The following is a 13315-nucleotide window of genomic DNA, read 5'->3' on the forward strand; positions in this document are numbered from 1 at the left end:
TGTAATGCCTCTTTAGATTGAGCTAGCAATATAAGATCATCTGCAGAAAGTAGGCATTTAATTTCTGTGGGTGAAACCAGGGATATCATGTTCTAGTGATTTTGCCAATTCATCAATATAAATGTTAAACAGGGTGGGGCTGAGACTGCAGCCCTGTTTCACTCCTCTACTTTGGGGGAAGAAAGCTGTTTTATCACCAATTTTCACAGTACATTTATTATTTATATACATTTTTTTAATTATATCATAGACCCCCCCCCTACAAATTTTTCAATTAATTTCAAGAACAGACTATTATGCCAAATTGAGTCAAATACTTTTTTTAAATCTACAAAACAAGAGAAAATGTTCTTCTTGTTTTGGTGATAGACATGTTTATTAATGAGGGTGTGAAGTGTATAGATCTCTCTCTCTCTCTCTCTCTCTCTCTCTCTCTCTCTCTCTCTCTCTCTCTCTCTCTCTCTCTCTCTCTCTCTCTCTCTCTCTCTCTCTCTCTCTCTCTCTCTCTCTCTCTCTCTCTTTCTCTCTGAGAGACTAATAGAGACCCCAGTAGAGACTGCAATCTCTATTGGGGTAGAGAAAGAGGTTTCCATGGTCAAGTCAACTTACCATTTATCAGATGTGGATTCAATGTACAATCTAACAATAGTTTGTGATGCTGTTTAGACAGCAGTTGAATAGTGTCTGTCTTTTGAGTATCCACCCCACAATGACATGGTCTTTCCTTTGTTTGCCCCAGTTTGTACCGTTCAGAGACTACATGGACCGCACGGGCAACCACGTGCTGAGCATGGCGCGGCTGGCTAAGGACGTTCTAGCTGAGATCCCCGACCAGCTCATCTCCTACATGAAAAGCCGGGGTATCAAGCCCTGCCCCATTCCTCCAGCCTACTCATCCAGTGACCACGCCCAGACCACTCCTATCTGAGTATGAGCACCAGCTGGAAGAGCGGAGGCGAGGTATAGACGGGAGCCTGGTTGTGACTCTTGCCTCCACCAGCCCTCAACAGAGGGGCTAAGGAAACACTTCAAGGCCCCCTTCGTAAATATTCATCTGGCTGTCATGCTAAACAAAATGATCAGACTCCATTCAGCTTGGAGCAGGACCTCTTTTGGGGGGGTGGGGTGAAAAAATGCTGATTATCAGGGAGTTTTTGCTTTTTCGAGCATTCGACGGGGATGAGGAATAACTCTGAGAGGAGGAGAGAGGAGGGACCTGGTGTGAAAGGAGGACTTAGTTGTTTGCTGTCAAACTTGTCAAAGTGGTGATTTAATGGATAGCAAGCAAACCCTTAGAGAGAGCCTGTTTGAAGGCATAGATATATTAGAATGTGCCACTGTATCATGTTTGTGGATATGATACCTTTTGGAGTTAGTGTGTGTTGAACTAGGAACTTGTGCGTTTGCTGATTTATTTATTTGTTTATTTATTTAATGCAGAAATCATTTATTCACAGCAATGGTAGTGGTGGTAGATATGACGGTGGGATGTTGCAGTCATATATTTTTCTGTCGTTTTCCATCTTCTCCTTTGTGACCAGTGGGGGGAGGGGGTGGGATCTGCATTTCTACTTTGATAAGCATTATATTATAGAAGCATGTGATGAAAATCTATCCAGCAGTTTACTGGTCATTGTCATGATCAATACTTTTTGAATGTGGCTATCATGTAGAGGACCTACTGTGAGCTATCACCGTGTACATTTTTCACCACTATCAAGTCCTATTCGTATTTTTAGCATTTCTATTAAAACAGAATGCACTAATCACTGTCGAGATGAGAAGCACAAGGCTCATAATGCTGATAAGCTTAAAACGATTCTTTTCTAGAGCACCAACAATGACCGCAATGAAAATAATGAAAAGGATCACATAATTATGTTTTATATAGCACTGTAAAATTACATGTCTTCCACTATTATTTGAAAAATAATGGAAAGCAGAAACTAAATGTTGATTTAGAAAATTATTTTGATCTTAGATTGTTATATTAATAGTGTCACATATATTTGTTATTCAAAACAGTGTGTTTGCATTCACAAATAGCATTAGGGCTTTAGCGTACAGTAAAGCAAATCATGGTGTCGTGCTGTCATATCTCACTTGTGATCTTGGTATTAGTGATTCTTTTCATTATATTTGTTGTGATAAACGTTTATTTTCTGGAAGTCTCGGTACTTGCAAAGGATACTTCAAATGGGGACAGCTTTTGAAGAATTTGATGTCAGCTAATATCCCCCCCACCCCCCCAAATCACTCAGTTTTCCCAGAGTAAAAAGCGAACAAATACCCTACAGCACAGTATTAAATTAACAACTTTCTTATCCTTTTTTGTTCTTACTTTCTTGCCTTTTTATGCAACTTTTAGAAATTGTGTGTGTTTTAAATGTGACTTGTGGGAATCAACAATTAATTGCACAAAAAGCAGTGCAGGGTCCATCTCTCCCATCCAATCTCTCAATAGCTTGTTGCTAACTAATGCTTCACCAACACGTCATGTTTCAATTGTTGAACCAACTATGTCATGTAATATTCTGTATGGGCATCCAGGTAGTGCAGCGATCTATTTCGTTGCCTACCAACACAGGGATCGCCGGTTCAAATCCCTGTGTTACCTCTGGCTTGGTCGGGTGTCCCTACAGACACAATTAACCTTTCGCAAAGTACTGCCCCAGAACGGTGCTTGTCCAATCCTACCTTAGCAACAGTCTGTCAAGCTTTCAAACACACAACAAAATGCTGAAACGGTGTGCCTATGGGATCTGCAAATCAGATACTAGATATCTGAAAAGTTTGGAGGGGGTGTAATTTTCTTTCCCTTCCCGAAACCCAGAACGCAGGAAGCGCAAAAATGGAAAAAACAAAAATACCTGTCTGCTCCATGCTAAGCTTGCTACTAGCTATTATTGATAGCTAATACAGCTAACGTATTATTACTGTTACTTTTACCCACACAATGCGCTGATTTCTTCCTTCATGTTTTGGTGTTTTCCGGCTACTTCCTGGATAGTTCTGAAATGCTTGATGGGCAGTAACTAAGGGGGTGGGACTTTGCGAGGGGTCAACTGGCTGTGTCTGTGGGTGGGAAGCCGGATGTGGGTATGTGTCCTGGTCGCTGCACTAGTACCTCCTCTGGTTGGTCAGGGCGCCTGTTTGGGAGGAGGGGGAACTGGGGGGAATAGCACGATCCTCCCACGCTCTAGGTTCCCCTGGTGAAACTCCTCACTACTATTACCTTTGGCTGCTCCCGTTAGGGGTCGCCACAGCAGATCATCTTTTTCCATCTCTTCTTGTCTTCTGCGTCTTCCTCTGTCACACCAGCCACCTGCATGTCCTCCCTTACAACATCCATAAACCTCCCCTTTGGCCTTCCTCTTTTCCTCTTCCCTGGCAGCTCCATATTAAGCATCCTTCTCCCAATATACCCAACATCTCTCCTCCACACATGTCCAAGCCATCTCAATCGCGCCTCTCTAGCTTTGTCTGCAAACCGTCCAACATGAGCTGTCCCTCTACTACACTCGTTCTGAATCCTGTCCTTCTTCTTCACTCCCAATGAAAATTTTAGCATCGTTGAAACTCCTCACTGTCAGGTGAAAAGAAGCGGCTGGCGACTCCACTTGTATCGGAGAAAGCACGTGGTAGTCTGCAGCCCTCCTTGGATTGGCAGAGGGGGCGGAGCAGCGCCCAGGATGGCTTGGAAGAGTGGGGTAATTGGCCAAGCACAATAGGGGAGAAAAATGGGAATAATCCCAAAAAAAATTTTTTTTATATGTACTCTGAGCTCCTCCTTATCCTTGTTGTAAATCAACAGAGACATCAGCCCATGTTTTTACAATCAGCCATGCAGGTACATAACAATATTAATGTATGCTAGCAGAGTTTTCTTTTTTCTTTTGGACTCAGTTCGCCAATCCAGATCTATTAAACATAGAGGTAGACACAATATGTTAGTAGCCTCCATCAAGGTTTTGTGGAGGGTGACTGAATAGTCTATACCGACAGTCACTATCAGTCAGGCCCAGTCGTAAACATTAGAATTGATGTGTTCATAATGGCCATTATCCTCTCTAGTATCACCCAGTCACTCAGTATCTCAATCCAAATGTGCCTATTACTACATAGAAACATATCCAAATTAAATTACCCAGGTTGTAGTCTGCTGGCTGCAGATGTCACTTTTATGATCAACACACAGAGAAATAACAACAAAAATAAGAAATCGTTGCAAGATTAGGATTGTTACAACAGCTAAAGATGTGTTGTATACGCCCATAACATGTGTCCTATACTTTTTTATACTTATGACTACTTATGACCTATGTAACAAATGATCTTTAAATGAGTGATGAAAGCAAAACACTATTGCCAAGCCTTACTGTAAAATTTTCAAAGTCAAGACCTGTTTACAATTTAACTAGGGCTGCATTGCCTCAAGGAATTAGTAAACATTCATGGTTTTCATCGAGAAATGTTCTTTGTGCAGAATTCGCATTCAGTCTTTTCATTACTTTGTGGATATGAAGGTCCACTTAATGACTCTAGACAACCTGTGTTAATGAAAAGTTGATTTCCTCTGCTCTAGCAATGTGCAAAGCTCTCATTTTTGAACTGGGTCTTTGTTATTAAAGGATATTGTGTGTTGATAGAATAACATGTGCGATATTCTACAGTTGAATGTCATGTTATCGCTGATGGGTCATTCGTTTATTTTCAGCGGTATGCAGTATTCTTTGGCTCTCGCTGCTTTAATGCTCTCAGAAAATGGATAGGGCCTATTTATACTGCAGGTATACCGAGTACGCAGACATTTAACACCCAATATATTGCAACTTTCACTCCATATTTACTGTTTTTTTATTTCATTTTAATGATACAAATTAGCATTCAGCCAACTAAAAATGCCCTCATTCAATCTGAAATGAGGCAGGCGTTGAAAAGAGAGAGAAAAAAAACCCATTTCCTTCAGAGAGCCATTCAAGCCAACAGAAAATAGATGTATCATATAATCTGTCAAAATTGTTTAGAAGTTTATTCAATCAATTTAATGAAAATTATTGCATACACATTAATTATATTTGCAGTTATACTTTTCGTGAGTTTTGGCTTGCTTTAGTGTTATTGTAAAAATAATTTTAGCGTTACAATGAAAACGTCATAAAGTCAATTATTTTGCCCTTGTCAGAAAACTCGTTATGAGACAATTCTAGGCATTTATCACTCAAAGTGGTTCTGGAGTATGTTGGTCATTTGATGTGCAGCATTTCCAGTAAGATCAGCCAATCAGTGTCAGTATGGAGCCGATTTGAGTTTTGGGTGGGGTTTACATCATGCGTGGTGTAAAGAGGCAGATATGATCTTGGAAATGATTGCAAAAAGAGATGAAATTTAAAAAGACCCTTCCTCAGACCCTTTCCAAATCACCCATTATAGCACTGGTACTGTCTCTCCTCAGTGGAGGCAGGGGATGTGCCTCTAAAAAGACACATTTCTACAGCATAAATTAGTTTTTTTCCCCCTTAGTTTTGTAAATATTACAATAGTTTACCTATTTAAGGCACGATACCTCCTGAGATTTTTTTGGAGCCCCTCCTGGGAAGCCCCTGACCCTGACATCAGTTACTATGAGATGACCCTATGAATTAAACTTATGCAATTCATTTGAAAAGTTCAATTCTGAAATATATTTTTGTCACTTCTTGATTATTACAGTTTTCATAGTCATAATAGTAATGGAACATGACTTTTAAACAATACAAGTTTTAATTTATTTTCTTCGGGTGGAATGGCTTTGATTTCTCCATTGTTTTGAACTTCCTCATTGAACCCAAGTTGTGCACATAAGCCCCACCTAAATAATATCTGGTGCCAAAACATGTTCGGTTGAGCCTCTTTAGTCATTGTGCATATTTGTGCCAAAATGGCAGGAGATTTGGTGATCTACCGCCATCTCACCTGAATAGAGCATCTGCTATGTGCTTCATTTGTTGTTTAGGATGTTATTTAGAGATGGCAAGCCACCTAGCATGCTGTATTTCTGTTTTCCTTCGGTTCCTACTAACTTTATATGGGTTCTCTTTGCCACTGTTCCTGTTTATCCCAGGGTGTTTACATACCTCTCTTGGTCTCTGACTTGCATGCTGAATAATTTCCAAACCAGATGTTGGACATGATACTGTCGTCAGTCTGTGGTTTGTGAAATACTTTGTAATGGATTGCCTTAAGAGAAAATTAATAAAACAATGACAACTTTTTCAGAACGTGTCATGGGTTTCGTGTCTAGTCATAGCAAGAGGAGGCGATGTTTGTCAGTGGCAGATATACAAAGCTTACTTCAGGTGCTTTTTGGTTTTACCTTGTGAGAGAATCTTAGTCTAACTGGCACTATTTCCTTTCTTCAGTTCTAATAAAACCACTCAATATAGAAAGAGCTTACATCAGAAAATCTTGTTGAGGGGCGTCCGGGTAGCGCAGCGGTCTATTCCGTTGCCTACCAACACGGGAATCGCCAGTTTGAATCCCCGTGTTACCTCCGGCTTGGTCGGGCGTCCCTACAAACACGATTGGCCGTGTCTGCTGGTGGGAACCCGGATGTGGGTATATGTCCTGGTTGCTGCACTAGCGCTTCCTCTGGTCGGTCGAGGCGCCTGTGGGGGGGGGGGGATAAAGTGATCCTCCCACGCACTACGTCTTCCTGGCGAAACTCCTCACTGTCAGGTGAAAAGAAACTGCTGGCAACTCCGCATGTATTGGAGGAGGCATGTGGTAGTCTGCAGCCTAGAGATTGGGATGGCTCGGAAGAGTGGGGTAATTGGCCGGATATGATTGGGAGAAAAGGGGGGGAGGGGGATAAAAAAATCTTGTTGATCAAATATTTTCATCCCAGGCCTTAATTACAAGGCTAAGTGATTTGTATTCTCCACACAAGCAGCCTAATGAGTGGCTGTTGTCCAATCAGTGACGACTGAGGAGCACTGGGTTTTCTCGCAGCGTGTTTTCTCCTCAGAAAAGGCCTTTTGTCCAACTAATGGGATGTGCTGCTGATGAAACAAGCTGTCCACCTGGAGAGTGGAAGACTGCAGCTGGTGCCATAAATTACCAGCCTAAGATGGAGCTAACACTTAACTCACCCACCCACCTGCAACCCAAGCAATAATCGCAGAGCAGACAGCTATAGAGAGAAAGTCAACAGCCAATACCATAGAATTATATTCAGCGTTTCATACCTGTAATGCATCAGTAATCTACAAAAGAAGAGGAGAATTGCATCGTCTTGTTCAGGGCACTGGTACACATCATTTTTATGACCCGAAATAGATATTGGCAAATGCGTAACAGGAGGCAGGACAGTCTGTAGACTTCAAATGTGTTGAATAATGGATATTCAGAACGGGAAAACCTATTTGGCCATAGGTTTATAGATTTGTCAATACTATGGAGTCAATAATTTTTCTATACATGCTTATCTTCAGAGCTCATTTCTCAGCACTGACTGCTTCATGAATTTACATCTAGGGACATTCAGCAGTGTATTGTGGAGTTAGAAAACAACGAGACAGGAGACGTGAGAGTAGACGTAGTCGAGGTAGTTTACTAGCTCCAACTTTGCATGTCATACGTTCGACAACGACACTGAACTGACTGTGAACCGGAAGCGGAAGTGCATTATCTGACCCCCTCGCCTCTTCCCTTAAAGGTACACCGTCCTCTTAGGTGAATGTCTCGATATATAGATGTGGGTCACCACAGTATGCAACTTGTCATATTAAGGCAGGACACTGGTTTAAGAATAAATTTAGAGGCAAGGCAGGAAGAATTAGGAGTGGTTCATCTGATCAACAAGGAACATCTCTTTCTCATAAACCACTCTACTAATATACTTCAGAGTTTATAGATGCGGGGTGAGAAGCCCAGCTATGCAGCCAAATGACATTTTGGAGTATGAAAGATTGTTTCTGAGAACTGTTGATCGCTTAACTTCTGCAGAAGGGAATATTGAAGATACTGGACGATCCTTGAAAATAGAATCAAATTGACTGAGTGCCATGCTTCACAAGAACTGCTGTCTTTAATAAATCTGGCAACTTTGAAATTACTCTGTGCCCGTCCTCCCAAAGAGTCTGAATACTGGCACACATTCATTACTAATTTTCTATGATTATTCTCATGCTTTTGATTGCACCGGAGCTATTCAAAAGACGAAGTGTATGGGTGACTACAAAGGTCAAATGAATCCAATTTGCTGCAGCTTACAACCACTACATTGGCACGGAAATTAGAAGGATAAATACATACTGTATACTGTAAATTTTATGAGTATAGGCATAGTCCTCTAAGAGTTGTTGTTATTGGGGTTATCCCTCGTGCATGCACAGTCGTGAGCTAATAGCATTGTTTGGGGGGAAAAGTTAAATTCTCAGAATTAGAATCAACTTTATTCGCCAAGTGTGCTTATGCATATGAGGAATTTGACTCCGGTTTATAGTAGCTTCTAGTACTTGCATATATCACTCATACACACAAAAAAGAAAAAACAAAAACAAAAAAGAAAAACAAGAAATAAGTGGAATAGTAAAAAGGATATTGAAGGTAAGTATGTATAAACAACAGGTATGTCACTACTATACAGTTTTTTTATGATTGAATAATTAATAACTTATGCTTGTGTCATATTATATTGCTTATATATTATATACAAATATTATAACTGCATATTTTATTATGATTATTTATAATATTATATACTCATGCTATATACTAAAAGTATATACTATATATTCATTATCTGAGAGAGAGAGCGAAGGTTGGATGATGTTGGGATAGTGAATCAGGAAGTGCGATGGATTAGCAAGGAGGAAGTGAGGGCAGCTATGAAGAGGATGAAGAGTGGAAAGGCAGTTGGTCCAGATGACATATCCGTGGAGGCACGGAGATGTTTAGGAGAGATGGCAGTGGAGTTTTTAACTAGATTGTTTAACACAATCTTGGAAAGTGAGAGGATACCTGAGGAGTGGAGAAGTAGCATACTGGTACCGATTTTCAAGAACAAGGGCGATGTGCAGAACTGTAGTAACTACAGAGGTATTAAAGTTGATCAGCCACAGCATGAAGATATGGGAAAGAGTAATAGAGGCTAGGTTAAGAGGAGAGGTGACGATCAGTGAGGAGCAGTATGGTTTCATGCTATGAAAGAGCACTACAGACGCGATGTTTGCTTTGAGAATGTTGATTGAGAAGTATAGAGAAGGTCAGAAGGAGTTACATTGTGTCTTTGTAGATTTAGAGAAAGCTTATGACAGGGTGCCGAGAGAGGATGTGTGGTATTGTATGAGGAAGTCGGGAGTTGCGGAGAAGTATGTAGGAGTGGTGCAGGATATGTATGAGGAAAGTGTGACAATGGTGAGGTTTGCGGTTGGAAAGACAGATGGGTTCAAGGTGGAGGTGAGATTACATCAAGGATTGGCTCTGAGCCCTTTCTTGTTTGCAATGGTGATGGACAGGTTGACAGACGAGATCAGGCAGGAATCTCCACGGACTATGATATTTGCGGATGACATTGTGATCTGTAGCGAGAGGAGGGTGCAGGTTGATGAGAGCCTGGAGAGGTGTAGGTATGCACTGGAGAGAAGAGGAATGAAAGTCAGTAGGAGCAAGACGGAATACCTATGCGTGAATGAGAGGGAGGACAGTGGAATGGTGAGGATGCAAGGAGTAGAGGTGATGAAGGCATATGAGTTTTAATACTTGAGGTTAACTGTCCAAAGTAACTGTCCAAAGTAAGAAGAGAGGTGAAGAAGAGAGTGCAGGCAGGATGGAGTGGGTGGAGAAGAGTGTCAGGAGTGATTTGTGACAGAAGGGTACCAGCAAGAGTTAAAGGGAAGGTTTACAAGATGGCTGTGAGACCAGCTATGTTATATGGTTTGGAGACAGGGACACTGATCAAAAGACAGGAGATAGAGCTGGAGGTGGCAGAGTTGAAGATGCTAAAATTTGCATTGGGAGTGACAAAGAAGGACAGGATTAGGAACGATTATATAAGAGGTTGGATGATTTGGAGACAAAGCAAGAGAGACAAGATTGAGTTGGTTTGGACATGTGTGGAGGACAGATGCTGGGTATATTGGGAGAACGATGCTGAATATGGAGCTAGGGAACAGGAAAAGATGAAGGCCAAAGAGGAGGTTTATGGATGTGGTAGGGAGGACATGCAGGTGGCTGGTGTGACAGAGGAAGATGCAGAGGACAGGAAGAAATGGAAAAGGATGATCCGCTGTGGCGACCCCTAACGGGAGCAGCCAAAAGTAGTAGTAGTAGTAGTAGTAGTAGTAGTAGTAGATATAATTATATGCAAAGGCAAAATTATATCCAAAGGTGAACATTTTTAAGGTATTATCAACTATATAAAGTATAATTAACTTCTACCTCATGAAACCCAATTACAAAATTGAATTCAAATAAACTTCCTTAATTTGTTTTCAATGATAATGTTTATACTATGACATTTACTAGTCTTATGATGACATTCCTGGCCCTGTTATGGCCTGGCGGTCTGTCCAGGGTGTCTATCCTGCCTGCCGCCCAATGACTGCTGGGATAGGCTCCAGCATCTCCGCGACTCTGAGAGTAGGATAAGCGGTTTGGATAATGGATGGATAATTATATGCTATATTATATACTTATAACAATAATAGTCTTCTTCTTCTTCTTTCAGCTTATTCCCTGATTCTCAGGGGTCGCTACAGAGGATTTTACAGTTTCCATCAGTACCCTGTGAGAGCACAACACCAATGGTGGCCGTTGTTAACCCAGGCCTTGTCCGATCCAGTATGGAGCCTCGACCAACTTGGTATGGTCTTGTCAATCTGCATAATAAGTTGGCAAAATTTTACATCGGCTGCCGTTCCTGACACAACCACTAACGCTATGGAAGGGGGCACAGGTAAAATGCTGGATGCCATCCCAGTATTCATGGACTTGCGTCCATGCCTGTCACTGCATTATAACAATAACAGTAATAATTTGTAACGAGTATACAGCAGTTGTATCTGTATTTACAATTGGACATTTGTATTGCACATCTGGTTTAAAAAGAGGTAGTGCACATCCTAGATATGTAGGTGAAACATCTTGACCAGATGGATCTATTTACAAAGTGTCATATTTACATAGTAAGTGCCTATTCCTGCACCATACTGTTAAGAGTTCATGACAGAGATGGCTTGTGGGGGGGGAAAAAAACTGTTCCTTTGTCTGGTGGTTTTGGTGCCCATTGCCCTGTGACACTTGCCAGAGGGTAGGAGTTCAAGCACACTGTGTGCTTGGTGTGTGGGGGTCTGTTCTGATTCTACCTGCTTGTTCCTGGGCACTAGAGGTGTACAAGTCTTGCAGGAAGGGCAGTGGGGTGCCAATCATTTTTTCTGCTGTCCTTACTATTTGCTACAGTCTGTTCCTATCCTGTTTTGTTGCTGTTATGAACCAGACTCTGATGGATGTGCACAGGAAAGATTCAATAGCTGTGGTGTAGAACTGGCTCAACAGCTCCTGTAGCAGACCAAATTTCCCCAGTTGCCGCAGAAAGAACATTCTGGGCTGTGCCTTTTTGAGGATGGAATTGATGTTGGTCTCCCACTTCAGGTCTTTGTAAATGGCAGTTCCCAGAAACTTGAAGGTCTGCGTGGTTGACACAGGGCTGTTGGATATTGTGAGGAGGAGCATTGCTGAAGAGTGTCTCCTAAAGGCCACTACCATCTCCACAGTCTTAAGCATGTTCAGCTCCAAGCGGTTCTGACTGCATCAGAGCACCAGCCGCTTAACCTCCCACCGATATGCAGACTTGTCACCATCCTGAATGAGTCTGATGACCGTAGTGTCATCTACAAACTTCAGGAGTTTAACAGCTGGGTCCTTGGAGGGGCAGATGTTGGTGTCGAGGGAGAAGAGCAGTGGGGAGAGGACACATCCCTGAGGAGCACCAGTGCTGACTGTCCGTATACCAGAAGTGACTTCCCCTAGCCTCACCTGCTGTTTTCTGCCTGTCAGGAAGCTGGTGATCCACCAACAGATGGAAGGGGATACAGTGAGCTGGGAGAGTTTGGAGTAGATGATTTCTGGAATGATGGAATGTCAAGCTGAAGTCCACACTAGGATCCTTGCATATGTCGCTGGGCAGTCAAGGTGTTACAGGATGTAGTGCAGTCCCATGTTGACTGCATCATCCACTGACATGTTTGCCCTGTAGGCAAACTGCAGGGGCTCAAGCAGGTGTCCTGTGAAGTTCTTCAGGTGGGCCAAAACCAGTCATTCGAAAGTCTTAATGACCACAGACACCAGAGTGACAGGCCTGTAGTCATACAGTCCTGTGATGGAGGGTTTCTTGGGGACCGGGATGATGGTAGAGCGTTTGAAGCAGGAGGTGACTTCACACAGCTCCAGGGATCTGTTGAAGATCCGTGTGATGATTGGAGCCAGCGGATCAGCACAGGCTTTAACACAGGATGGGGGGACATTGTCTGGACCTGGTGCTTTCCTGGTCTTTCCTGGTCTCTGGAAAAGCCAGCTCACATCTTCTACAAGTATCTTGAGTGCAGCCTGGGTATCATGGGGGTAGAGTAGGGGGGTTGCCAGAGATGTGATGGGAGCCAGCATGGGGTGATTGTCTTCTGTAGATTGTGATGTCTTGGGGCCCCTCCACACTGATTGTAGGGTCATTGGCTGAAAACTTGTTTTTCAGCTCTTCAGTGTAACTTCTTTTAGCCACTCTAGTCCCCTATTTCTGGCCTGGATGTACATGGTTCTGTCCCCACTACTGTGGGCATCCTGCTTGGCCTGTCGAAGTTGTCTAAGTTTGGCTGTGAACCATGGCTTGTTATTGTATATGCAGAAGGTTTTGGCAGGCACACATTACAATTACAATGTTACAATTTCATTTAGCAGACGCTTTTATCCAAAGCGGTGTACATCTGAGAGTTAATACAACACATGCAAGGATCTAGTCAGGAGGCGACAATGCAAGTAAGTGCCAAAAAACTAGGTTCAAGTCCAATAGGACATGGGTGTCAACAGGCAGTGCACAAAGGCAATGCATAGGGTGCATAGAAGCAACTTTTTTTTTTAATACCATCAGGTGTGGAGGTATTTGTGAAAGAGCTGGGTCTTTAGCTTCGTCTTAAAGAGGGACAGGGACTCAACGGAACAAATGGAGTATGGTAACTCATTCCAGCACAGAGTAACTACAGGCGTGCAATAGATGTTGGATGTGTGGATCCTTCTCTCACTCAGACAGGACTGTTTTTTTCTTTTTCTTGTCTACTCTCCC

General features: G+C 42.3%; 1 protein-coding gene across 1 annotated transcript in view; it reads left to right on the forward strand.

The window, feature by feature from the left end:
• The window catches only part of cpne5a (copine Va), an 80906-nt gene extending 75427 nt beyond the window's left edge, over nucleotides 1–5479 (forward strand). The window contains exons 20-21 of the mRNA XM_056299030.1: nucleotides 740–899; nucleotides 5397–5479. Coding sequence (XP_056155005.1) covers nucleotides 740–899; nucleotides 5397–5479 — 243 coding nt within the window. The remainder of the gene's footprint in view (nucleotides 1–739; nucleotides 900–5396) is intronic.
• The last annotated feature ends 7836 nt before the right edge of the window (nucleotides 5480–13315 follow it).

The sequence above is a fragment of the Lampris incognitus genome, chromosome 2 (genome assembly GCF_029633865.1).
Source record: "Lampris incognitus isolate fLamInc1 chromosome 2, fLamInc1.hap2, whole genome shotgun sequence".
Classification (NCBI taxonomy): domain Eukaryota; kingdom Metazoa; phylum Chordata; class Actinopteri; order Lampriformes; family Lampridae; genus Lampris; species Lampris incognitus.